The sequence below is a fragment of the Andrographis paniculata genome, unplaced genomic scaffold (genome assembly GCF_009805555.1).
Source record: "Andrographis paniculata isolate CXL003 unplaced genomic scaffold, ASM980555v1 Contig82END, whole genome shotgun sequence".
Lineage (NCBI taxonomy): Eukaryota > Viridiplantae > Streptophyta > Magnoliopsida > Lamiales > Acanthaceae > Andrographis > Andrographis paniculata.
In genome coordinates, this window is record NW_026137620.1 from 845,592 (window position 1) to 870,958 (window position 25,367).

A 25,367-nucleotide genomic window follows, 5' to 3' on the forward strand; every position below is an offset into this window, starting at 1 on the left:
CGTCACCGTGTATATATATATATATATATCTACATTTATATGTATATTTGATTTGATTTAAATTGAATAAATATTATTGTTATTATTATTATTATTTATTATTATTATAGATCTAGAAGGTGACTGTATTTGACTGCTGATTTGTCATATCTTTACACATTTGTAATTTTGCTCGAAATTCACCAATCATTTCTGCATATTTTTCTTGTCGTACTTATCTTTACATTTTAATTTTGAGCTTTAATTTTGGTAGAATTATAATATGATGTATTTTCTTTTCTTGAAAAAAAATGTTTAGTCGTAAAATTTTAATTTTAAATAGTAAAATTTTTGAATTAAAATAGTAAAATCAAAAATAAAATTTCACGAGAAATTGCATGGTGTGTTTGCTTTTTATGTTTTCAATATGCATTATTATGAATAAAAATCTCTTCTAGTTTTTTGTTTTACAAATATTAAACAATTATTTTATTAAAAAATCAAATCAAACAAACACTAAACCAAACATGGCCGTGAGTTTGGCATGAAAAAATATTTTTATGGCTGTAAGTTTGAATTTTTTTGCTTGAATTATGACTTGAATATAATTTTGTAAGATAAAATAATTATATTTTAAAATAAAATAACAATAAAAAATTTTAAAAAATAATTGCTAGCTAATTGTTGATTAAGTTGTGATTTCAAGTATAACCTGCCAATAATAAGTCGCCTTTGGTGAGCCTGATTGTCGATAGCGTTGCAAACTAAATAGTAGTATAATTTATTTTTATGTGTTTCTTTGAATTTAATTTTAAATTTTTTATTTAAATTCGAATATTTAATAAAATATTTTTGTAAAAATATATATATATTTTTGAAAATTGTAGAATTTAAATAGTAAAATTTGACAGATTTATGTTAAAATTAAATAAGCCTAATAAAATTTTTATAGAAGATATCATAATTCATGTTAATATATTTTTTTCAATATATGTTTTTCCAAATGCTTTTTATGTATATATTTTCCATTGATATATAAATTATAAAGAAATTTTACAGTCAATTCGAATAATTTTACTAGTATTTTAATTTAATTTTTTTCTTCAAAATTTGTTTACTTCAAAAAAACAATTTATTATATTCTAAATTTTCGAATGATCCAAAAATTCCAATCTAAAGGACGCTTCAAATTTTTATGATTTCTGCATTTTTTCACATAAACAATTTTATCTCAAAAATCAAAACTACAGAATTTCGAAATAATAATAATAATAATAATATAATTATTGTGTTTCAGATTTGTTCTTCTTACTTATCTTCTTCTTCGTCTTCTTCTTCTGACGACTTTTCTTCTCTGCAATGGTGTCGAGCTTCGGCTTCCAATGGAACCGCCGCGCCACCAGCAGCTCATAGTCCTTGCGCAGCTGCGCCGTCGTGCAAATCCTGACGACCTTCGCCGCCGCCGCCGCCTCCATTTCCTCCTCCTCCTGCAGCCGGAAAATCATCTCTTCGGTGACCTTTATCCGGAGGCTCCCCGACGGCGTTTTCTCCACCTCGAACGCCGGCGACCGCGCCGCCGCCGCCGCCGAGGATCGGCACCGGAGGAAGGAGGAGAAGGAGACAGCGGACTGGAAGAAGGTCGCCGGAAGGAGGAAGTAGGTGTGGCCGGGGAGGAGGGGGTCGTCGGCGGCGAGGGGGGCGGTTTTCCGGCCGATGTAGAAGCTGTCGGAGCGGCACGCCATGTGCTTAGGGAATCCCTCCATCAGCTCCGACGCTTTGATCGGACGGTCGTAAATCTTCACGGCGCCGTCGGATCGGACCACCCTGATGCCGCGGTGCGGGCGCCGGCGCTGGCCCTCCGGCGGCGCGTACACGCACGACATGCCTGCAAGGCACCGCGGGAATGGGCTGATTTTGATCCTTTTGCTCATTCCCATAGCGAAATTTAACAAAAATAAAAATTAATTTAAAGCTAATTGCTCATTCCCACACACACACAGATATATATACATATATGTAAAATATTATATTTGTCCACATATGTATTTTGTCCATTATTGTTACAAATAATATACTCAATATTAAAAAGTTTGGCATTTTTTATTTTCGTCTGTCCTAAAACAATAATGTTACAATTTCTTAATTTAGTTATTGTACTGCTATCTAGGGAAAGGTTAGGGTGCTAAATTTTAAAAATTAATTAGCATCATGCTGATTCTCCAAATCAGAAATAGCACACGATCTTTATTATATACAATATGTGTTGTTTGCAATAAAAGCATGTGCTATAAGTTCATAATTATAGCGTGCGTTGTATGAGAATATGTCATGTGCTGAAATCAAGTATTTTATGTGTTGTGTGAGACTATATCATGTGCTGATAGATTATGACATTATGTGTTGTATTTGTATTATATTAAAGTATATCGTGTGTTGTTTATGGTAACATCGTGGGTTGTCTTGTAGCACACGGTGCTGAATTTTAAATTCAGCGTTATAACCGCCGCCACATATCTAACATAATAAATATGCTTCCAACCTATACTATATTACACAAATGTCATTACTTTTATATTATACAATACTAGGGATATTTTTGTCTTTTACACTACAACACAATAAAATACTAATATTAAAAAATAAAAAATAACTTTTCTACGGGATGAAAGAAGTATATACATTTCTTTAGGGTGTGTTTGTTTGGGGGTTTGGATTTTGATTTGAAATTTGAATAATTGTATGATGTGATATAAATAGGTATTGACGTGATGTTTTGAATGTAAATTTGATTTTTAGTATAATATAAAAAAATAAAAAATAGGTATTTAATTTGATTTTTTGGAGAGAAAAAATGGAATGAATAGTGAAAATCTAATCCAATCCCCCAAACTACTATTAATAAAATAAATCTATTATTTTAAATAAAATTATGGAAATACGTATTGGACATATTTTTAATTGTACTCACTATGCAATTAAATAAATGTACATTTTATAAATGTATTAACATAAAATTGGATGAAAGAAATAGTAGTATTGAATTATTGAAAAAAAAAAATGGTCAAATTTTAAAATGTAATAGTAGTATTATTAAGGGATTTTAATATTTCATTTTTGGTGTTGCTTGTACTAATAAGTAATTAGTTAATGATCACTAGTGTCAACATTAATTCTAATTAAAAAAATAAAATAAAATTATCGAACCTAGTTTGTAAATTATAAATTTAATCTATATTTATTGGACTTAATCGGTGATAGCTGGGAATTCTCACGTTATTACTAATAATAATAATAATAATTCTAATTTTAAAAATAGAGGCTATATTTTGACTGATTTTAGTGCTTATTATTTTTGTTTTACTTTGTATTATGGCTGCATTTAGAATATTCTTCAATTTGGAATTTTGGAGGGCGGTCCATGGAGCAGAACGTCGGATCAATCTGGCCGTTGCTGATCGCCTGAACGGTGCAGATTTAACAAGCGGTGGCGAGATGGAAGGAGGTCCTGGGAGCTCCTATGATTGAAACTAGTTTCCGCCATTATTTTTTTGGGTGTGTTTGTATCTGGAATTGGATTTTTTTTTACTATTCATCCAATTTTTTCAAACACCTATTTATATCACATTATACAACTATTTAAATTCAAAATTTTTACTTATTCAAATCCCAACTCAAAATCCAAAATCCGAGACAAACACACTAAATTTATGTCGTTATGTAACATGTTTGATATTTCGGGTGTGTTTGTTTGGGGGTTTGGATTTTGGATTGAGATTTGAATAGTAAAAATTTTGAATTTGAATAGTTGTATGATGTGATATAAATAGGGTTTGATGTGATGTTTTGAATGTAAAATTGATTTTTATTATAATATAAAAAATAAAAAATAGGTGTTTGATTTGATGTTTTTGGGGAGAAAAAATTGGATGAATAGTGGAAATCCTCCAAAATCCTTCAAACAAACACACCCTTCGTTGACTGTTTCATTTTGATTTAATTAATTTCTTAACTTACTTCAAACGATGTCTAGAAATGGTGTGATTTACGTTGATTTTATAGTCTCTTTTGCTGTATTTTTTTAATGTTTTGAATATTTTTTAAATCGAATTTTGTTAGTTAAAAATGAAAGTTTGTTTATTTATTATATTTTTAAAATTTTAATATATATATTCTATATGTACATATATTTTCATTCATGAGCAAAAATAATATCACAAATATCAATTTTGGTCCCATTAAAAAAAATTATCAATTTGGTCCCACTCAAATAAAAATTTATCAATTTTAGTCTCAAGATGGTTCACTGGGATTGAATACGGCTGTGTTGGATGACTACTGAGACTAAAATTGAAAAATTTTGTTTGAGTGGGCCAAAATTGATAATTTTTTTTAATAAGACCAAAATTAATATTTGTAATATTGAATAAGACAAAAATGATTTTTGCTCTTTCATTCAAAGTGGTTGTTTGGATTTGAATTTTGAATTTTGATTTTTAATTTCAATAATTTAAGTAATTATTTGTTATTATAAATATATATTGATATGATATTTGAATGTAAAAGATTAATATAATATAGAAAAAAAATATTTGATTTGAATTTTTTTTAAAAAAAAATACTTAAAATGGTGAAAATTTTCTAAAAATTCCCAAACAAACACAACGTAAAGAATTATAACTAAATAGAAAATATTTTTTATGTAATATTTTATATACCAAGTAGGGTATAGAAAGAAGTATAAAATATTTGCCATTAATTTAATTAATCATTAACTCATAAATTATTTATTTAAATAGATTTGTAGTATTGCAAAGAGTGATATACATGCAATAGAAGATAATGGGCTGTTTCATTTTATGGATTGTAAATATAGGATTGGGCCCAATAAAACAATATAAGGTTCTATTTAGAAAAATAAATAAATAAATAAAACAATATAAGCTTGTTTGGGTTCTATTTAGAAAAATAAAAAATAAATAAAACAATATAAGAATATAAATATATATATTTTTAAAAAAATATTCCATAAATTTTATTTTTTTTAACTGTTTAGGCGTCCCTAGTAAGAATATAAATATATATATTTTTAAATCAAAATTATATCATTTAAAATTTATTTTTTCCATCAACCATAAAGTGTTAGGCTACTATAATATAAAAATTAAGGGGAGATTTGGTATTGAGAATGAAATTCCAGAGAAATTGGAGTAAAAAATATAATTGGAGAGAAATGAAATTGAATAGAAAATGAAAATTAATTAATATGTTAGGTAAAACAGAGAATTCAGTTCAGAAATATAAAAAAAATAATGTAATTATATGAATTGTTCAAACAAGAATAAATGATTAACCAGATAAAAAAAAAAAGTTTTAACGAATGAAAATTCATGAAAAATATTTTTGGTGACTTTTTTTTTAAAAAAAATTATAAATTATATACGATGTGTTTTAAGATTATATTTTAGTACAATTTATTAAAAGATCGAAAAAAATTAAATACTTTAACAATAAAGTAAATTTGATTTTTGTAAAATTGAAATAATATAATTTTAAAAAAATTATAAAAATTAAATAGTAAAAAAAAGATAAAAGAAAAAATTTTAAAAAATATATTGCAACATCATTTATCTCCATTTCTCTGTATACAGGAGATAAGTAAAAATAGAGAAATATAAATAATTTATTTCTGAAGTTCTATTTCTCTAATTTAAACAAACAAAAGAAACGAAACTATTTTCATTTCTTTGGTCTCATTTTCAAGGACTTTTCTAATGGGATTGAGATTTTGTAGTAGGATTTATATGCGATAGGATTTATTGTATTTAGATTTGAAACCCTATCCTGTGTATTTGGTTGGGGGTGTTTGGTTCAAGGATTTTGATTTTTGATATTTTAAATGATGTAATTATCCTTCCACGAATTTTATTTATTGTAATAAATTAAACTTTACATCCTTTTTTTTTCCGTAAACTTTATTCTTTACTAAATTTAGTGTATTCTAATAAAAAAAATTTAATACGATTTTCGATTAATAATAAAAGATATAATATATATGTTCATACAAAATATATACGGTAATATATAATCTATACACTAAAAAATACAACAATTTAATTATTTTTTATACTATCGATATTTTTTCTCATATTTAATATAAAAAAACAATTTAAACTAAAAATACAAAATTAATACACCATTAAAATAAATTTAAATTATTAATTGATATTTTAAATTATTAATTTACTTAAATTATCATTAGTAAAAGAATTAAATATATATAACAGTTTTATAAATAAAATATATGATTTGTAGTAATATGCTTAAATATAATATTGTATTTTATAAAATCAATAAAATATAATTTAAATATAAATATATATTTATATACATTTAATATGAAAAAGGAAAAGAAATATGATTTTTTTATGGGAAGGTATAATAATAAAATGAAAAATACAATGACATGATATTTTAAAGTAACAGGGGGTACAGTGTTACTGAAAAATCCTCTATTTGCAGGATTTTAAAATCTCATCCACTTAAAATTTCATTATCAATTTTATAACCAAACATGGATTCATTATATTTTAATTCATGAACCAAACAATCCCTAAGAGAATTATAATTAGTAAGTAATTAAAAAAAAATTACAAGATAATACAAATAATTACTCTCTCCGTCCAATTTAATTTGTCTATTTTTCTTCCGTACCTCTCACATAATTTGTCATTTTTTTTTGAAATATAATTATACACTTTAATCACATTTTAAAAAACATAATTTATAATTTTTTTATTTTAATTAAATTATTTATTTGTCTTAATATATAATTATTTTTATTAAATCATACTTATTTATGCTAATACACTTTCTAATTACTTATTAATTATTCAACACCTAAAACTTTGTGTCTAACCTAAAGTGGACAATTTAAATGGGACGAATGGAATATATATTAAGATTAAAAAAACTGTGTTGCCCATTTGTTCTATACCCGATTCATAACTAGAGAGTTTCTCTAATCCCTTTCGAATCTGGGCTAAAATTAAAAAATGAAAATTGCTCCAAATAATTTAATTAAAATTATAAATTATGAAATTTAAAATATAATTAAAATATTTAATTTTTTTTTTTAAAAAAAAGACAAATATGTAAAACAGAAAGATATTTAAGATACATGACATTTTATATTGGATAGAAGGAGTATTTACTTTTGTATTTAAATAATATTCTTTATAATTTTTGTGATCTTTTATTTGAAAAATACAAAGTCAAACACCAAAAAATTACAAAAAACTCCCCAAAAATAACACAATATTTGTATTTGAATAATTATTTGAATCTATATTTTACTTTCTCCGTTTAGGATAAAATGTCCTTCTTACTACATATACTAGAGTTTAAGGGTGCGTTTGGCAATTAGTTGATAGCTGATTCAATTAACTGGTTTGACTACCTGATTCAATTAGCGATTTGTATTAAAGTGTTTGGTAAAACAACTGTTTGACATTAGCGGTTTATACATAAAATAATCATTAAAGACATTGATATGTTATTTTTTGAAATATTTAATTTTGTTCATTTTGGTTTGAAATTTATGAGAATTTTTGTTATTAATTATTGAAAATTATAAAAATATTATAGAATATTTATTTTTATTTTTATTATTTAGATCCGAAAAAATTATTTTTACTAAAAAATAATAATTTTTTATTGAAATTATGTAAAATATAAAATAATAAATATTTCGTATACATATTTTTATTATGTTAATTACTATTTTAATATATATAAATAAATTAATAACCTTTGTTTTTTTCTATTTGATTTAGTTTTAAATTATATATTTTACAAATAAAGTAATTTATATCTAATAATTAATAATAGTAATTATTTTAAATTTACAAAAAAATAAAAATATAATTAAATATATTAAAAATAATTAATAAATACGGCTAAAAAAAATATTTATATGTAAAAAATAAATAATTAAGTTTTAAGGATAAATAAGGAATAATCAAAATTAAAATGAAAAAGCTCTTTCAAAGCGCTTGGTAGATGAGCTTTTCAGAAATTAACTTTTTGGATCTAAAAAGTTATTTCAAAAAGCTAATTTACCAAACGCCTAAATTAGCGTTTTGACTGGTCAAACAGCTAAAAGGTGTTCAATAAGCTAAAAGCTCTTCAAAACGTTGTTTCCCAAACACCCCCTAAATAAAATACGATTAGTAAGTAATTAAGAAATATATTAATAAAAATAATTATATATTAAAATTACGATAATTAAATAATTTAATTAATATTTTTTAAAAAAATATATAAAATTTATAAGATAATTAAAATGTATAACCCTTTTTTTTTCTTTAAAAAAAGAGAAATTATTTAGAACATATCAAAACATAAAATATGAATATTTTATATGTAACATATGGGTATGTTTCTTTGGATGTAGTTTGATTTTAATATTAAAATAATATTCTCTCCGTCCTAAATACGATTCAATCATTTTATTTTATTTGTCCCAAATTCACTGCAATATTTTCAAATTTAGAAATAATTAATAATATTTATATACATATATTAATATATAAATTATCTAAAATTACCTTACTTAATATTTTCCACATAAATTCCCGTGCAAAACACAAATGTTGCACACTGTTTGGGACGGAAAAAGTATATGATTCAATGTTTTATAAGATGAAAAAGTGTATTCTCTTCAAGAAATGCAGAATTTAAATAGTAAAAATTTGGAGTATGAAGTTAAAGATACAAACCCTAATTTTGTTGACAAAAATAAAAATTGCATACTCCATCCGTCCCATGACTAAATATCTATTTGTTTTTTACGTAGTTTTAAAAATAAAAATATAGGGATGTAGTAGAAATATAGTAGAAATGACTAAATTAAACTTATTAGTATGGTGTGATATAAAGGTAATAACATTTGTGTAATATATTGTAAGTTATAAAGTTATTTACTCCCTCCGTCCATTTACAAGGTTTACATTTACTTTTGGCGCGGTGTTTAAGAAATAATAGTATTTTAATTATAGTGAGTAGTTAAAAGTAATGTAATGACATTTTTGCCCTTACTTTTTTGTGTAAAAATAATGATGTGATGTAAAGTAAGGGTATCTATGGAAAAAAGTAGGATATTTAATGAAATGTTAATTTTGTAATTGGACGTCCCAAAATAGAAATATGTAAACATTGTAAGTGGACGGATAAAGTATAATGTTAGGTAGATAGTACAATTATTAAAAAAAAAATATTTTATTATGAAACATATTAAAATAAAAAAATAGATATTTTATTATAAAACAAAAAATATAGTAAAATAATAATAAAATCAGCGGAGAGTCGTGGGAAACATATCATTAATTGTTGCAGGTAAGTGATCTGATATTAGGAAGCTGTGATTTATGATGTGTCACAGACAACTCATTTTTGTATAATTGAGTTCTGATCCGCTGTTTAATTAATTAATTAATTAATTAAAAATTAATTAATCCATCCTTAATTAAATGCATTCATTGCTATGCACATGAGCCTTTGTTATTTATATGATACTGATTTATTTTTCAAATTAAATATTTATATATATATATAAATATAAATAAAGTAGTGGAATATATATGATAAATAATAAAATGGAAGTTCACATGGCAGCAAGTGATTGGCACTAAAATTTAATGTTGCGAATAAATAAAAGTACCTAACAAACAGTTTGTTAAGCAATTACCATTAATGCTCCCTCCACATAAATAATTACGCGCTTTTTATGGCAGGTCCCGGATCCCAACGCCACGTACATTCAATTATTTTATTATTATTATTTTTATAAGTCTTATTTAAAAATATTTATTTTTTTATTATAAAATAATCAAGATATTTTTTTACATATTTTATAAATATATTAATTCCTCCGTCCAATTTCTATTGTTTTAAAGTATATTTACACGGTTTTTTAGATGATTGTTTTTTTTATGAATTGACAAATTTGTCCTTAATTGTATGGTAGAGATTAAAATTAATAAATGAATGAATGGTAAAAACGTAAAATTTGTGTTTAAAAAAGGAAATAGGACAATAGTTGTTGGACGTCTCAAATAGGAAAGTAGGACATATGTTTGTGGACGGGGGAGTATTATATATTCCCTCTGTCTAGTAGAAAATATATATGTTTTTATTTTGAAACGTCCAATTACAAAGTAAACATTTCATTAAATACCTTGTTTTTTTCCACAAATATTCTTATTTTACATCAGATCGTTACTTTTACACTAAAAAATAAGGATAAAAATATCATTACACTATTTCTAACTATTCACTGTAATTAAAATACTATTATTTATTAAACACCACGCCAAAAGTAATTTTATACATTATGTGTTAACGGATAGAGTATATAATTTATTTATACATAAGTTATAAGGTCATCTCTAACCCAGCGCTTGGTTGGCAAATCGTGCGCCATTTTTTGGCTTTACTATAGTGCAACGCCAATTTTGGTGTTGCTCCTTTTTTTAAAATTTTTTTTAAAAAAAATATTTTAAATCATAAAAATAAAAGGTTGTATAAAATAATAAAAAAAAATTGAATATTTGAAGAATAATAGTGAAAAATAGAGTTATGGTTAGAGTAAAATTATTGTGGCAATTGCATATTTAGAATTAAAAGTGGATAAATGAAGTCGATGGGTTGGAGATGACCTAAATGAGAGAAATGCTAAAATTATTTTACACGTATTCATTAATTAATAAAATATTATTTCATTCGTTTCATTTGAAATAATCATTTTGAAATTTTGTAGTATATTAAAAAATAATAATATTTTATTAGTTAACAAAAGTTGTAAAAAGTTTCGACATTTTTACCATATGATCTAATGTATAAAATAATTGCATGAGCAATTATATATTTGTAATTTATATAAATTAAATGTATTTTGATATTAATGTATAATTATTTTTAATTAAAAATAAATAAATATTTTTTAGTGTAACACATGAGTATTTATCCATATAAATTCCATACTATTACAAACAAATTTATAAGAGTAAAATAGTCTTTTTAATATAAAATAATACTCCACTAATTATCATTAAAATATTGTATTATTAGAATATTATATTTGTGTACTTTTTTTAATTCTAAATAACAAAAATTAACAACTATGGAGTATATTATATTTGTGTACTTTTTTTAATTCTAAATACACGTTAAAATATTTTCCCTAATCCACGAGCATATTATTTTATCAGAGTATTATTTGTTCTTAGAAAATATTATGTTTTTTTAGTAATATTTTTTAAATTTTATTATTTTAATTCTATATTTTTTAATTTTTTATTTTTTTTCATAAAATATCATATTAAACATTAATTTAATGTTAAATTCAAATCAATTTTTTTTCAAATTTTTACTTGAGAGCCCAAACAAAACCACCCACGGCAGGTGTTGGGAGTCCAGGATCTCCGAAGAATGAGCCGAAATTGACGCGTTTATATAGGCAAAGGTGGAAAGGCGGGAAAAGGGAGGTCACGTGCAGGTCGAAACAGGAGGCACGTGTCATGTGGTCTATGGTCCTAACTCATCCAATCCATCAATCAATCAAATCTTTTTGAGGTTTGCGACTTCAGTCAATGTCTCTCGATCCCAGCAGGCCCGACCCGAATTTCTGGATTCGGGTAGGGTAGCGACAGACAGTCCAGGTGTGAAGCATGGCGCCCTGCTGCCCTATTATTGGACCGCCAATTCTATTATTACTATTATTATTATTATTATTATTTAATAATTGAGTATTATTTTAAAAATAATTATTAAAAGAACATGTAACAGCGAGTGACCGATTATAAATTTATATTGATCTTTAGTTCAAATTTATTATTATTATTTTTTTTTTTAATGTCATTCAAATTTATTAAAAATTATTTTTTAGTAAACAATATTATTTTTTCTACTTTTTTTACTCAAAAAATAAAAAATTCATTGTTAGTTCAAAGGAGCACACAATTGGATGACGAAGAGAGTAGTAAATTATATGGTGGATCGGGTAATATATATTTTTACATAGAAATTATGTCATTTTTATTAATTGAAAATTTATCAAAATATTTTATTTAGATTTTGTATTTTTTTAAAAAAAACATTCTCTTACAAAAAAAATATATTAAATACTCCCTCCGTCCAGCTAGAAAGTATATACATTTCTATTTTGAGACGTAAATTACAAAGTAAACATTTCATTAAATACCTCATTTTTTTCCACAAATACCCTTATTTTACGTCACATCATTACTTTTATACCAAAAAGTAAGAGCAGAAATATCATTACACTACTTTTAACTATCCACTATAATTAAAATACTATTATTTCTTAAACACCGTACCAAAAATAAATGTATACTTTATCCGTTGACGGAGGGAGTATTATTTCAATACTAAATTCAAACTAAAATTTCCCAAATTAAATTAAAAGATTATATTTATATTTAAATAATCTTTTTATGTTTTGTTTTTATAGAAATATATATTTTTAAAAAAGATTATGATAATTCTAAAAAAATAACTCAAAAAAATTGATAAAATATATAATACACTTTTATTTTTAATTTTACTATAAATGCAGAAAATATAAATATATTTTATTTTAAATAAATTATACATGAATATCACTTTCATCCAAAATTTATATTTATAGGAATAAAAATGATAAAATGTCTTGATACCTCCCCTTTAGATGGTCTTCCTAAACACGTCTTTTATTTGAGCTGCATACCTTATTCTGAAAACGGAAATATCCACATTAATAGCAACAAGAGGTCTAAAAATTTATCCATTAGTAATGAAAATTATTTTCTCTGTCTCATATTTATATATTCATTTGTTTTTTACGGTATTTTATAAATATTAGTATTATATTAGAATAAAATATAAATAAAAGTAAAAAGACTAAATTAACATTATTAGTATTATATGATATAAAGGTAATGACATTACAAAAAAAATTGATATTTGTTATGAGACAGACCAAAATAAAAAAAATGAATAGATTATCGAGGGACGAAAGAAGTATATTGCTAGGAATATAAGTCGAAACATCTTTCAATTGAGTTTCAACCATTGGTAAGGCGGTCTTATTTCACCTAAACTAGAACTTGATTTGAACTACGCATGTGTGTTTATTTAGAAATTTGGAATTTTAAGTTGAAATTTAATTAATAAAAATTTTGAATTGAAATAATTGTACGATATAATATAAATAAATATTGATGTAATATTTTAAATTTAAATTAATTTTTAATATAATATAAAAAAAAAATACATATTTGATTTCATATTTTGAAAAAAAAATATTTTTACTGAATAAAAAAAATCAGCCAAACAAATACACCCTTAAGAGGCAAAAGAATTTGGTAGAATATAAATATTTATATTTAAACAAATTAATATATCCAGTATTTTAAATACACAATAATCCACCACCAGCAGGCAGCATCAGAAGCATCCTGTAAATAACCCTAATATTATTAAAACTCTGCCCACTACTTGCATTTCCATTTATTATATTTTACTCCATCCGTCAACCAATTGTGTATTTATTTGACTTTAAAAAAAAATATGTAAAAATAATTTTTATTTTCTTTTTGTAAAAAAAAAAGTGGTATTTTTTTACTAAAAAAATCGATAATAAATTTGGATAACAACCTTATATAGATTTGAATGACAGAGAGAGTAATAATTAATAATTCCATCTGTCCTATATATTTTGAGCTATTATTGCAAATATTTAATTAAAATATAATTAATAAATAATTAAAAAATATATTAGTAAAAATAATTATTATTTGATAAAATTAATTATAAATTAAAATTAAATTAATTAAATAATTTAATTTAATTAAAAAATTATAAAATTTAAAATTTAGAATTTAAAATTTAATTAAAGTATATAATTATATATTTTTAAAAAAATAACTAAGAAAAATAGAAAATATAGATAAATGATGTCGGATGAATAAAATATTTTACATACAGAACAAAACAAAACTCCATTGATTCCCTCCATGTATATATAAATCCTCACACTCTCTTCACAATTATCATCAAAATGTCTCTTCATTACATCTTCATCGCCCTCCTCTTAACAGCGCAGCTCCTCCCCGGAGCACTGGCGGCGCCGCCGCGCCGCCCGGTGGACGTCCCATTCGGCCGAAACTACGTTCCGACATGGGCGTTCGATCACATCAAGTACAACAATGGCGGCTCCGAGATCCAATTAGTCCTCGACAAATACACCGGTAATAACAAATCTACTCACTAATCAAAAAACTTCTCCGAAAACCTAATTCCTAATTTCCGACCGGCTTTGCTTCGAATTTCAGGCACCGGTTTCCAGTCGAAAGGATCTTACCTCTTCGGACACTTCAGTATGCACATCAAAATGGTCGCCGGAGATTCCGCCGGCACCGTCACCGCCTTCTACGTAAGTCCTCCGCCTTTAACGTTAATTTCTGCCCTAATTTCTCAGATTCGTTGATTTTTCAAACAGCTCTCGTCGCAAAACTCGGAGCACGACGAAATCGATTTCGAATTCCTGGGGAACAGATCCGGACAGCCTTACATTCTACAAACAAACGTTTACACCGGCGGTAAGGGCGACAAGGAACAGAGAATTTACCTCTGGTTCGATCCGACTAAGGATTTCCACACATACTCCGTTCTCTGGAACGCCTACCAGATCGTGTAAGTTAGTGCTCTTGCTCGTAAGATTTTGATTTTGATTTTCGTTTTGGTTTTAAATACTAAATTTTTGAATTAAAATGGTTTCTTTAAATGATATAAATATATATTGATGTGATATTTTAAATGCAAAATTAAATTTTAATGTTCAAAGTATGCATGTTTCATTTTTGGGATTTTTTTCAATTTTTTTTTTACAAATGCTCCTACTTTATATCACATCGTTATTTTTATAAAAAAAATAAATAAATAAAAATATCATTACAATATTTTTAACTATCCATAATAAATATACTATTATTTTTTAAAAATCACATCAATATAATAATTTACTTTTAACTTAATATTATTTAAAAAAAATTAAAATAGGAAAATCGATAATCAAATTTATCTGAAAAACACCGTTAAGTTCTCTCTATTTAAATCGACGGTTGTCTTTGCGCCACGTGTTGGCTTCTGATTGGGCGAGCAGGTTTCTGGTCGACGAGGTCCCAATCCGGGTATTCAAAAACAGCAAGGACCTGGGAGTAAAGTTCCCGTTCGACCAGCCGATGAAGATCTACTCTAGCCTATGGAACGCCGATGACTGGGCGACACGCGGCGGTTTGGAGAAGACTGATTGGTCGAAGGCGCCGTTCGTAGCTTCTTACAGAGGGTTCCACGTGGACGGCTGTGAGGCGTCCGTACAGGCGAGGTTCTGCGAGTCCCAGGGGAAGAGGTGGTGGGATCAGAGGCAGTTCCGGGACCTGGACGCCCAGCAGTGGCGGCGCCTACGGTGGGTGAGGAGTAAGTATACGATCTATAACTACTGTACTGATCGGAAAAGGTATCCGGCGGTGCCGCCGGAGTGCCGGAGGGACAGGGATATTTAATGAACGCCGGAGGGGAGATGGGGGGTGTGTTTTTTATTTATTTTTATTTTTATTTTTTTAATATTTTGTGTTGTGTTGGTCGGCGGATTTGGAATTTTTCGTCACTTTTGAGATCTGTATGATCTTGTTACAGACTTGCACTTCTTTTGCTGTTATTTTTAATTTATTTATTTTGAATTATACTAGTTCCTGTTTATTTTTTTTATTTATATACGATTCATTTAATTTAATTTTTTAATTTTTAAAAATATAATCATATATTTTAATCATATTTATGAAAATTTAATTTATAATTTTTTTATTTTAATTAAACTATTTAGTTATAATTTATAATTATTTGTATTAATATATTTTTTAATTAATTATTAATTATATAATATATAAAATTTTGTACTTAAGCAAAATAGAATAATTTAGCTTGAATGGAGGGAGTACTCTTTTCGTTTTTTTTTCAAATGAGTCATTTGTTTTTTTTAAAAAAAAATTAATATATTGATTAGTAAAAATGTGTAAAATAATTTGATATTTTTATTCTTGCATATAATAAAAATATAGTTTTTTTTTTTAAAGAAAATTGATAATTTTTATTTTTATCTTTTGAAAAATTACATGGAGTAACTGTTATGTTATTTGTCAAATATAGATCAACTTTGGGTCTGAAAGTGTTTTTCTTTTGAGTCTCAAATCTATTCGATGTTGACTTATTTTTTACTTTCTAAAACATAAAATTAGAATGTCACGCTCAAATAAATATCTAAATCATTTACATAATTATTAAAAAAAAATAAAAGAAAGAAGAAAATAGTGAAGAAAAATAGAAAATGAATAAGCATAAGAAAAAGAAAAAAGAGAAAAAAGAATAGAGAGAACAAGAATAATGAAGAAAATAACAAAAAAAGAGAAAAATTTATGTTTTTCAAATATTTAAAGTTAAAATACTAATGACGTGGGATTTGTTTGTTTAGTGTTTAATCTAAGAGAATAATATTTTATAATAAAATGTTATTTTTTGTGAAAAAATAAATAATATATATATCGAGAATCACGTAAAAAAAAAAAAAAAAATTATAATCAAACAAACTTGTGATATTTCATATATAAATTAAGTATTGGATACTCCTTTGTCTCATTTTAATCGATATATTTTGTTAGTGATATGATATATTAAGATAATTATATTTAGTGAATTGATAATTATAGATTATAATATTATTCTTTTTAGTTTTTTTATATGAAAGATATAGTTTATATTTTAAAAATAAGAATTAATATACTATATTTATCCCAAATCAATTAATACGTTTGTCTCACTTTACTTGATATATTTATATTTTTGATAAATTATATATATATTTAACAAATATAAATATATTTAATTATTTATTAATTATATTCGAACACTGTAGTCGTAATAAAGAAAGAATAGAAATAGTTTAATATAGTACTTCATTCGGACTAAATATTCGCAATATTTTCTTTTTGTTTGTTTAAAACACTTTGCAATATTTTTAAAATATAAAATAATTAAATATATTTATCTTTACCTCATATTTTATTCTATCACGTCCAAATAAAAAAAAATAAAATACACTTTTATATCTCATTATATCATTTAGTTTTTAAATTATTCTATTTAATACTTTCTACATAAATTTTCATATCAAAATTAAAAATATTGCGCAATGTTTGAAACGCCAAAAATATACTCAATTCGTCTTGCTCTAATGGTCTCATTTACCTTTTGCGTTATTGTATTTAATATTAAAAATATATTTATATTCATATATTTTTTTGCACAAATGTTATTATAATAATATTATAAGACACAAATAGAAGTCTTTTTGCTATTTTCTCTTAATTTGTACTACTTTTGTCCAACTACAAAGTATACAATGACTTTTTTGTGTTGATCTTTACAAATTAAAAAAAAATAACAAAAATACATCTATAGTCTCTTATAATACAAATACAATTTTTGGAATAAACTATATAAATATAATGATATTTTTAATATTAAATACAATTGATGCAAAAATATATGTTTACTTCATGGCTGGACCGAAGTAGTATTATATTTTTATATAATAAATAATATTTAAATATCTAACACCAAAAAAATAAATGAGATCTTGAAGCCGGACAAAAGTAGTACTCCCTCTATTCCTTAACAATCTATCAATTTTTCAATTTTGAATATCCATTTCTTTTTTTTTTAAGTACTTGTAGTATCTACCTAACGTTACAGATATCTTTCCAATTTACAATATATTACACAAATGCATTTATCTTTATATCATGCAATACTAATAGGGATAATTTAATCTTTTTATCTTTATTTCTACTTTATTTTAATATAATACTAATATTTTTAAAATTTCGTAAAAAAAAAAAAATATATACAAATACGAGAGGAAATGAATATATTTTTATAAGACTAATCCATTACTGGTCCACGTGCTCCTCGTGACCCTTGTCTGAAAGCAAGCAACATTCTCAAAATCAAGATACCTATTTCCCCTATCCTAAGATTGCCAAGATTCGCCTTGTTACTTTTCTAGCCCATTTATCCCTTTTATTTCTATTTACTAATACTACACCTTACATCTCACTAAACTTACAAATATTTTAAGCGTACCCACTCAATCCTACAAAGAGAATAGTAATTTAATACTTAGCCATAAATTAATTAATTTTTTTTTATTTTTTTTATTTTTTTATTTCTGACATTTTTATATCTTTAATAAATTTATTCATTTCAAATATATTTAACAAATATAAATCAATTTAATTAAATTTATAACATTTTACCAATAAAACCACTCAAATCGCTTTACTTCTATCTTTTATTAATAAATAAATATTTTTATTTATATTTAAAACTCCTCGTTCTTTTATAAAATTAATTTTAGTTAATTATAGATAAATTTAGTTTCAAGTTAATTATATAAAATTTTATTATTTATAAAATGAGATTTATATTATATATATTTTATTGAAATATAATGTTAAAAATATTTAAAATATTAATATTACTATTCATATAAAAAATAATAAAATAATATTATAATTTATTATTACTAATTTACAATTTACATTATTTAAATAACTGTATTTCTAACTATAAAGAGGTCATTGTATACCCGGGAAAGTATATATATATATATATATATATATATAAATAATTATTGGCAACGTGAAAAACTCAAAAACAAGAAGAACCAAACACTTTACAGCTTTTTTACCCAATATGAACACCAAAGAATAACCAAATCCAACCCCATTATTTGCTTCTTCTTATGTCTAAGGCATCGATTCTACACATCTCTTACCTTATATATATATACACAAAATTTGGACATCGAAACATTCTTACAAAGCAAAGCAATGACTATGAACAACCAAGAATGGTCGATCAAGATCGACGAGGAGCTCAAGACCCTGGTCGACAAATCCGCCGAGTCGGCACGGTGGAGCCGCCGATCGATCTACCGAATCCCCGCCACCGTCACCGAGCTCAACAAGCGCGCCTACAAGCCGCAAATCGTCTCGTTCGGGCCGTACCACCACGGCGTCGATTACTTGAAGCCCATGGAGGAGCACAAGCGCCGCGCCCTCCTACATTTCCTCAAACGGGCCGGAAAAACGATCGGTAGTTGCGTCGACGCCTTGACTCCCGTCGTGCAAGACCTCAAGGACGCCTACGACCAATTGGACGCCCGTTGGCAAAACGATACCGTCGCGTTTTTGCAGATGATGATCGTCGACGGGTGTTTTATCTTGGAGATATTGCGGGCCACGACTCCGCCAGATCAACCGCATCCGCAGGATCGAACTCCGGCGGAGGAACCCGCCGGGGGCGAAGATTACGCAAGCAACGACCCCATTTTTAGCAAGCACGGTAAGCTATACATCGTCCCGTATTTGCGGCGCGACATGCTTATGCTCGAGAACCAAATACCGATGCTTGTTTTCGAGAAACTCGTCTCCATTCAAAACGATCCATCGCTTAAGGTTACTTACTTACTTACTTACGTCTTCGTCTCGTTTCGTTATATATACATTTCTTAATCGTATCGATCGTTATATATCGGTACTAACAGTGGCAGAGTCAGATGGGGACTCGGGGCAACTCGAGCCCCCCAAGCTGTCGTTACTGTTGCTTTTAATAGTATCGATCATTATATATCAGTACTAACAGTGACAGAGTCACATGGGGGCTCGGGGCTACTCAAACCCCCTAAGCTTTCGTTACTGCTGTGTATGTGTACGTCAATTACATTGTTGATTATATAGATCGCCCGTCCGGCCAGATTCGACCAATTTTTACTTTCATATTCCTAGCATATGTCAAAATATACCATTTTACCATTAATCTCATTCAAAACGATAAAAATATTGATTTTTCGACCTCGACGAAGCCTTCAACCCCCTTATCCAGTGAGTACTAACATGCGTTCCTGCATACAGAGAGGCAACGAACTTACTCGACGCCTCCTAAAATTCCTCTCCCAACCGATCTCCCCGAAGCAATTCCTACACTTCGGGAAGTGCCTCCACATCCTCGACGTATACCGCAAGAGTCTCTTGCTCGAGGAGCCGCGCACCCGCGGGACCCACTCGAAGGGCGCAAAACCGGGCGACGTCCACCACGGCGGCGACGAGATAATCCGGTCGGCGACGGAGCTAAACGAGGCCGGAATTACGATCGTGAAGAGCAAGACCCGAAGCCTCAGGGACATATCCTTCCACAAGGGGGTCCTAAAACTCCCCCTCGTCGTCGTCGACGACGCACTCGAGTCCCTATACCTGAACATGATCGCGTTCGAGCGGTTCCACGTCGGGGCGGGGAACGAGGTGACGTCGTACGCGTTCTTCATGGACAACATCATTGACAACGCGCGCGATGTGAGCCTGCTCCACGAGTGCGGGATCGTGCAGAACGCGCTCGGGAGCGACAAGGCGGTGGCGAACCTTTTCAACGCGCTGTCGAAGGACGTGACGCTCGACCCCGAGAGCAGACTCGACGACGTGCACAAGCAGGTGAGCGCCTACTGCCAGAAACGGTGGAACCGGTGGCGCGCCAACTTGATGCATACGTATTTTACGAACCCGTGGGCGATCCTATCGGTTATCGCGGCGGCGCTGCTGTTCGCGCTCACTATTGTTCAGACTGTGTATAGTGTTATGCCCTACGTTGTTCCTAAGTAGTTAGCCTTCCTTGATCTTCTTCTTCGTTGTCGCCATTGATGATTTTTCTTTTTTGGTTTGATTGAGTTTGATCGACGAATGTTTGTTTGTGTGAGTGTGAGAAATAAATCGGATTGCGATGATCATTTTATGTATTGCGAAGTGAGCAAGTATGTGTATAATATCGTGGATTTGTTTGGTAATTCAAATAAGGGTTTTTTTTTTATTATTTTTTTATTATGCAATTTATACTTGTGTTTCATAGGGAGTTTTGGAGAAATTTGGGTTTAAATTTGATTTTTATTTGAATTTTGAAGTGAATTTGAATTTATGCGTTTTTTTGTGTGTTTATGTTTTAGGTTGAATTTGGAGAGTTTTAATGTGTATTGATTTGATAGTAATGAATATAATAATATAAATATGTATTAATTTGATTATAAATTTACATTATATCTATATATATATATTTGTAAATTTTTATCTATTTGTATTATAAAAAAATTTATTTAAAAAGAAAAGACAAAGTCTGTGGGCTGCAAAACACATCCTTAGTATGAGTTTTATTAACACCTAAACCCTAAACCCCGACCCAACAAGAAAGACACAGAAGACAAACCATGTGTGACAGATGATCTAAGGCGTTCAGGGTTTGAATCCATAACCTCACGATTACAAATCCAATCCTTACACTACCAACCTATCCCTTATGTTAAATATTTGTTATTTAAACTATAGGATATAACTATTTTTATATTAAATATATACAAAATATTGTTTTTAATACTCCCTCGGTCCTAGATACAGTGTAGTGTATGCTACACTGTAGACACGGTATTTTAGTAGGAGTGTAATTAGTAGATAATTAAGAATGTATTAGTGAAAATAATTATCCTATAATATAAATAATTATAAATTAAGATTAAGATAACTAATTAGTTTAATTAAAATTAAAAAAAATAAAATTAAAAAATTTAAAATGAGACATTTTCCAAAAAAGGAAAGTGATATAGTACGTAGGACGGATATAAACAACAACGTGAACGTGATATTTGGGAGGGAGAGAGTAGTTTTTAAAAGTCCTTTGACCTGATTGGCTCGCCGCCAGCATGTGGATTAGGTTAGACTGCTTAAATATCAATTCGCCTTTCCGTGGGTTGATCCACAAATAAAACGCTTATTTACGGGTTATGATAGATTGATTACTAATCCGTCCCGTCAACTCATTTTGACAACTCTAGTTAAATATAAGGAATTGTATTAATAATATTAAAAACAAATATTTTATATTAAGTTGTTAATTTGCGTTCATTTAGTGTTTTTTAACATATATTTTTTCAAAAAATTAATATATTGCATGTATTCATTATTTTTATATTAACAAATTATTTATACATAAATCCATGTAAACTATTTCGTAAAAGAAACAAACCCTCATTCCTTGTATGCCTTTGTCGTCTCTCAAGTTAAGTTTTTTGTTAGGAGATTATTTTTCTCTCAGCGATGTAATTGGGCTGGGCTGGGCTGGCTAAACAAGGTAAGCCTAAAAGTTTGGGCCGAAGCCAAGCCCGGCCCGGCCCGGATTGAGAGGTGTATTCCTGCACCCGCGCACAGCAGATTCCTTCTTCCGTATTCCTTATCCCAGCCCTCACTGAACTACGCGTGCTTCACTCTCTCTCTCTTTCTCTCTCTCTCACACACACACACATGGACGCCGAGCATCCGCCGCCGGACCCCCAAATCTCCGTTCCCTCACCTCCGCCCGCCGCCGCCACCACCACGACCGCCGCCCCCTCTCCAGAAGCGCCTCCAATCGACCACGCATCCACCGCCTCAATCGCGGCCGCCTCTAACCCCCCGAAACGGCAGCGCCGCCCCAGCGTCCGCCTCGGCGAGATCGGAGGCGACCCGCCCTACGATGCTCAACAGAGGCGCCCCAATCGGACATGGCGCTTCCACAAGGACCCCTCGCAGGCGGCGAAAACCTCCAAAACGCGTCCAATTACCAACCTCGTCAACGGCGCGACCGATTCCAATTTCCCCGATTCCGAAAACTACGCCGATTCGAGCCACCGCAAGTCGAAAATCCGAAGGCCTGCGAAACGCGCGCGAACTAATTGGAATCGATTTGATTCCAGCGCCGCCCCCAACGGGAATGCCGGAGGAATTGAGAGCTCGAATTTCCTGCAACAGGAAAATGAAAATAACGCCGAACAAATCCGCGAATTGGAGGCCGAGGATTCCGAGACTCCATTGCTGAGAGACCAGCAGAGTCCGATCAATTCCGCAGAGAACATGGGATTACAGTATTGGGATGAGCAGCGAAGGGGGAACGGCGTGCATCACAACGAAATTAACTCTCCGGAGAAGGATACTGAAGAGAATTACGGTGTTAGGGAATGGTTAATTGGATTAGGGTTGGGGAGATACGTTCCTGTGTTTGAGATACACGAGGTGGACGAAGAGGTCCTGCCATTGTTAACTTTGGAGGATCTCAAGGATATGGGAATCAATGCCGTAGGTTCTCGAAGGAAAATGTACTCCGCCATTCTCAAGCTAAAGAAAGGTTTTCCATGAACTGTTTTCTGTGATGTATTGATTTTGTTCTATGATGCAGCCTTAGCAATAATCATATATAGTGTATAATTATAATGATAATTCTAAATGTGTTAACTTAGTTTTGAAATCTGGGCTTTAATCTTGTTTTCCATGTGCTACGATATCGGTTAATGTACAATTAGGGAATCGGGTAATTTAGATTTGGTTAGAGTATAAGTTTTCTAGTTTCGATATTGTTGATATGTTGAGTTTGTATTTGGCTAGTTTAACTCAGATGATATCTTTACTGTGCTTCGACTAGGTCTAATTTGGTTGTGATGTTCATGTCCATTTTGGTGCCAGAGTATTTGGTTTCGAATTCTTGATGTGTTGTTACTGCTTCAAAAATCGTTGCGCTTCCTTTAAGAATAGGAGTTTCGATTGGTACTCTTATTTCTTGGTGTGTCTGCATTAGAATTTTGTATATTCTTGTCAAACATAAACTTGAATGCATCCACTGCCGCATCGATTGTTTCAATGATAGTGTGGATTTTGTGATGTGAAAGTTAAGGTTCTTGTTGATAATTGTACTAACCTTTAGGTTTTAATGTAAATTTTTTGATCAGGGCCGACTATATTAGATGCTACTACTTTCTGAAAATGTGTTGGTCACGGCAATAAATTTTAGTTATATGTGTCATGTAAAAGTGTTATGAAACTAAGCATGAATTGATTATGGTAATGTTTATTGTTCATTTTGCTAAAGCTGACTGATACTTCCCGGTTAGGAATGGAAGGTATGATGTGATAGAGTTGATGATAAAATTTATGTTCATGCATTACAGCATTAGGGAATGTTTTATTGTGATTTCGTATTGGATTTATATGAGCTATATGTGTCTCTATTTGTCTCGGCGCTCCTGATGCTTTTAAGGAAATTTTGACACGATCGAAGACTTTAACTTTTTTTATTTTTATTTTTTTAATTGTTGGCGTAGATTGTGTAAATTACGTACTCTCTCCGTTCGTCCTCTCTGTTCGTCTAAGGGTTTCATTTAGCTTTTGTGTCATTATATTAACATTAAAAATATCCTTATATTTGTATAATTTTTTGTCCAAATGTCCTTCAATTAGTATAGAAGTATTATAAGACACTAATGAAAGTATTTTTGCAATTTTTTTTTTAAAATTGTACTACGTTTTGATATAATAATTAATATTCAAATATCAACACGCAAAAAGTAGATGATAAGTGCAATTGCCTGATTTATATTTCATATGCTGGCGACGGAAATCTGCTGTTTAAAACCTCTTACTTACACTGTAATTCTGTGTGAATTAATATCCCATTTGTTCAATTTTATCATGTTATTCGATCATGGCTTGGTTCTGTATGGTCCTCCACATTAGACATTGGTTCGAAATTGTGGCATCAATAGGTGAATCATCACACACATGACTCGTAAAATGCACGGATCTATGTGTGTGATGCCCCGGCACCATCCAAGTTCCCGGTATGTTTTAATTGTTTGTGTTCTCGGGATTATATTGTAAACCATATTGGCTTCATTGTATCTATTCTTAAATGAGAATCTGCAGGTATGGGAAGCGCGGCTGGCGACAGAATATAACGAGGTTAGTACATTTTATGAATGTTCATGCATCGATTGCCTTTCTCTTTTTCTTTTCGAGTTGATTGATTGTCTGAATTTTATCGAAGTCTGGTGCCTCTAAAGATTGTATTTTGAAGTTTTAAGATCGGATTAGATATGATGTTTTGTGAAAAGAAAAAATACATATATAATTGTATCTTTAGAGTAGCGTGATTTGATTAAATTAGCACATTAACATGAAGCAGTTAATATTTCATCGCAAACTAGACGACATATGACCAAATTAATATACAAATTTGAATCATTTTACATTTTATAATAAGACAGACAATTATTGTATTAATATTTTCTGTGGATTATATAATATTGTGTTGGGCTAATTTGCTTATTGTGCTATTGTGTTGCATGTAATTATATTACTATATATATATAT

The 25,367-nt window shown here is 28.7% G+C and overlaps 4 protein-coding genes across 5 annotated transcripts; 3 read left to right on the forward strand and 1 right to left on the reverse strand.

Annotated features, from left to right (window-relative positions):
- Window positions 1–1,150: 1,150 nt before the first annotated feature.
- On the reverse strand, window positions 1,151–2,002 carry LOC127241322 (uncharacterized). Its single transcript, XM_051260307.1, has one exon. It carries the CDS (start codon window positions 1,914–1,916, stop codon window positions 1,263–1,265), a length of 654 nt encoding a protein of 217 aa, XP_051116264.1. The 5' UTR covers window positions 1,917–2,002; the 3' UTR covers window positions 1,151–1,262.
- Window positions 2,003–14,076: 12,074 nt separating this feature from the next.
- On the forward strand, window positions 14,077–15,776 carry LOC127241546 (xyloglucan endotransglucosylase protein 2-like). The gene is made up of 4 exons (XM_051260667.1): window positions 14,077–14,285; window positions 14,370–14,470; window positions 14,537–14,730; window positions 15,200–15,776. The coding sequence occupies exons 1-4, from the start codon at window positions 14,096–14,098 to the stop codon at window positions 15,597–15,599; spliced, it is 885 nt and encodes a 294-aa protein (XP_051116624.1). The 5' UTR covers window positions 14,077–14,095; the 3' UTR covers window positions 15,600–15,776.
- Window positions 15,777–18,977: 3,201 nt separating this feature from the next.
- On the forward strand, window positions 18,978–20,994 carry LOC127241396 (UPF0481 protein At3g47200-like). Its single transcript, XM_051260421.1, has 2 exons — window positions 18,978–19,610; window positions 20,067–20,994. Exons 1-2 carry the CDS (start codon window positions 18,984–18,986, stop codon window positions 20,805–20,807), a joined length of 1,368 nt encoding a protein of 455 aa, XP_051116378.1. The 5' UTR covers window positions 18,978–18,983; the 3' UTR covers window positions 20,808–20,994.
- A 1,429-nt stretch (window positions 20,995–22,423) lies between these two features.
- On the forward strand, window positions 22,424–25,288 carry LOC127241431 (uncharacterized). Of its 2 annotated transcripts, XR_007836525.1 has the most exons (3): window positions 22,424–23,349; window positions 24,732–24,835; window positions 24,921–25,285. XR_007836525.1 is itself a non-coding variant. In XM_051260478.1 (2 exons), the coding sequence occupies exons 1-2, from the start codon at window positions 22,491–22,493 to the stop codon at window positions 24,758–24,760; spliced, it is 888 nt and encodes a 295-aa protein (XP_051116435.1). In that variant the 5' UTR covers window positions 22,424–22,490; the 3' UTR covers window positions 24,761–25,288. The 2 variants fall into 2 exon arrangements, 1 of the variants encoding a protein (XP_051116435.1); XM_051260478.1 differs by having other exon boundaries at window positions 24,732–25,288.
- Window positions 25,289–25,367: the final 79 nt, after the last annotated feature.

Coding starts and splice junctions, on each gene's coding strand:
- LOC127241396 (XM_051260421.1), top strand. CDS start 18,984: ATGACTATGAACAACCAAGAATGGTCGATCAAGATCGACGAGGAGCTC. Junction 19,611..20,066: donor AAAACGATCCATCGCTTAAG/GTTACTTACTTA, acceptor TCCTGCATACAG/AGAGGCAACGAACTTACTCG.
- LOC127241322 (XM_051260307.1), bottom strand. CDS start 1,916: ATGGGAATGAGCAAAAGGATCAAAATCAGCCCATTCCCGCGGTGCCTT.
- LOC127241546 (XM_051260667.1), top strand. CDS start 14,096: ATGTCTCTTCATTACATCTTCATCGCCCTCCTCTTAACAGCGCAGCTC. Junction 14,471..14,536: donor GCACCGTCACCGCCTTCTAC/GTAAGTCCTCCG, acceptor TTTTTCAAACAG/CTCTCGTCGCAAAACTCGGA. Junction 14,731..15,199: donor TGGAACGCCTACCAGATCGT/GTAAGTTAGTGC, acceptor TTGGGCGAGCAG/GTTTCTGGTCGACGAGGTCC.
- LOC127241431 (XM_051260478.1), top strand. CDS start 22,491: ATGGACGCCGAGCATCCGCCGCCGGACCCCCAAATCTCCGTTCCCTCA. Junction 23,350..24,731: donor CATTCTCAAGCTAAAGAAAG/GTTTTCCATGAA, acceptor CCTCCACATTAG/ACATTGGTTCGAAATTGTGG.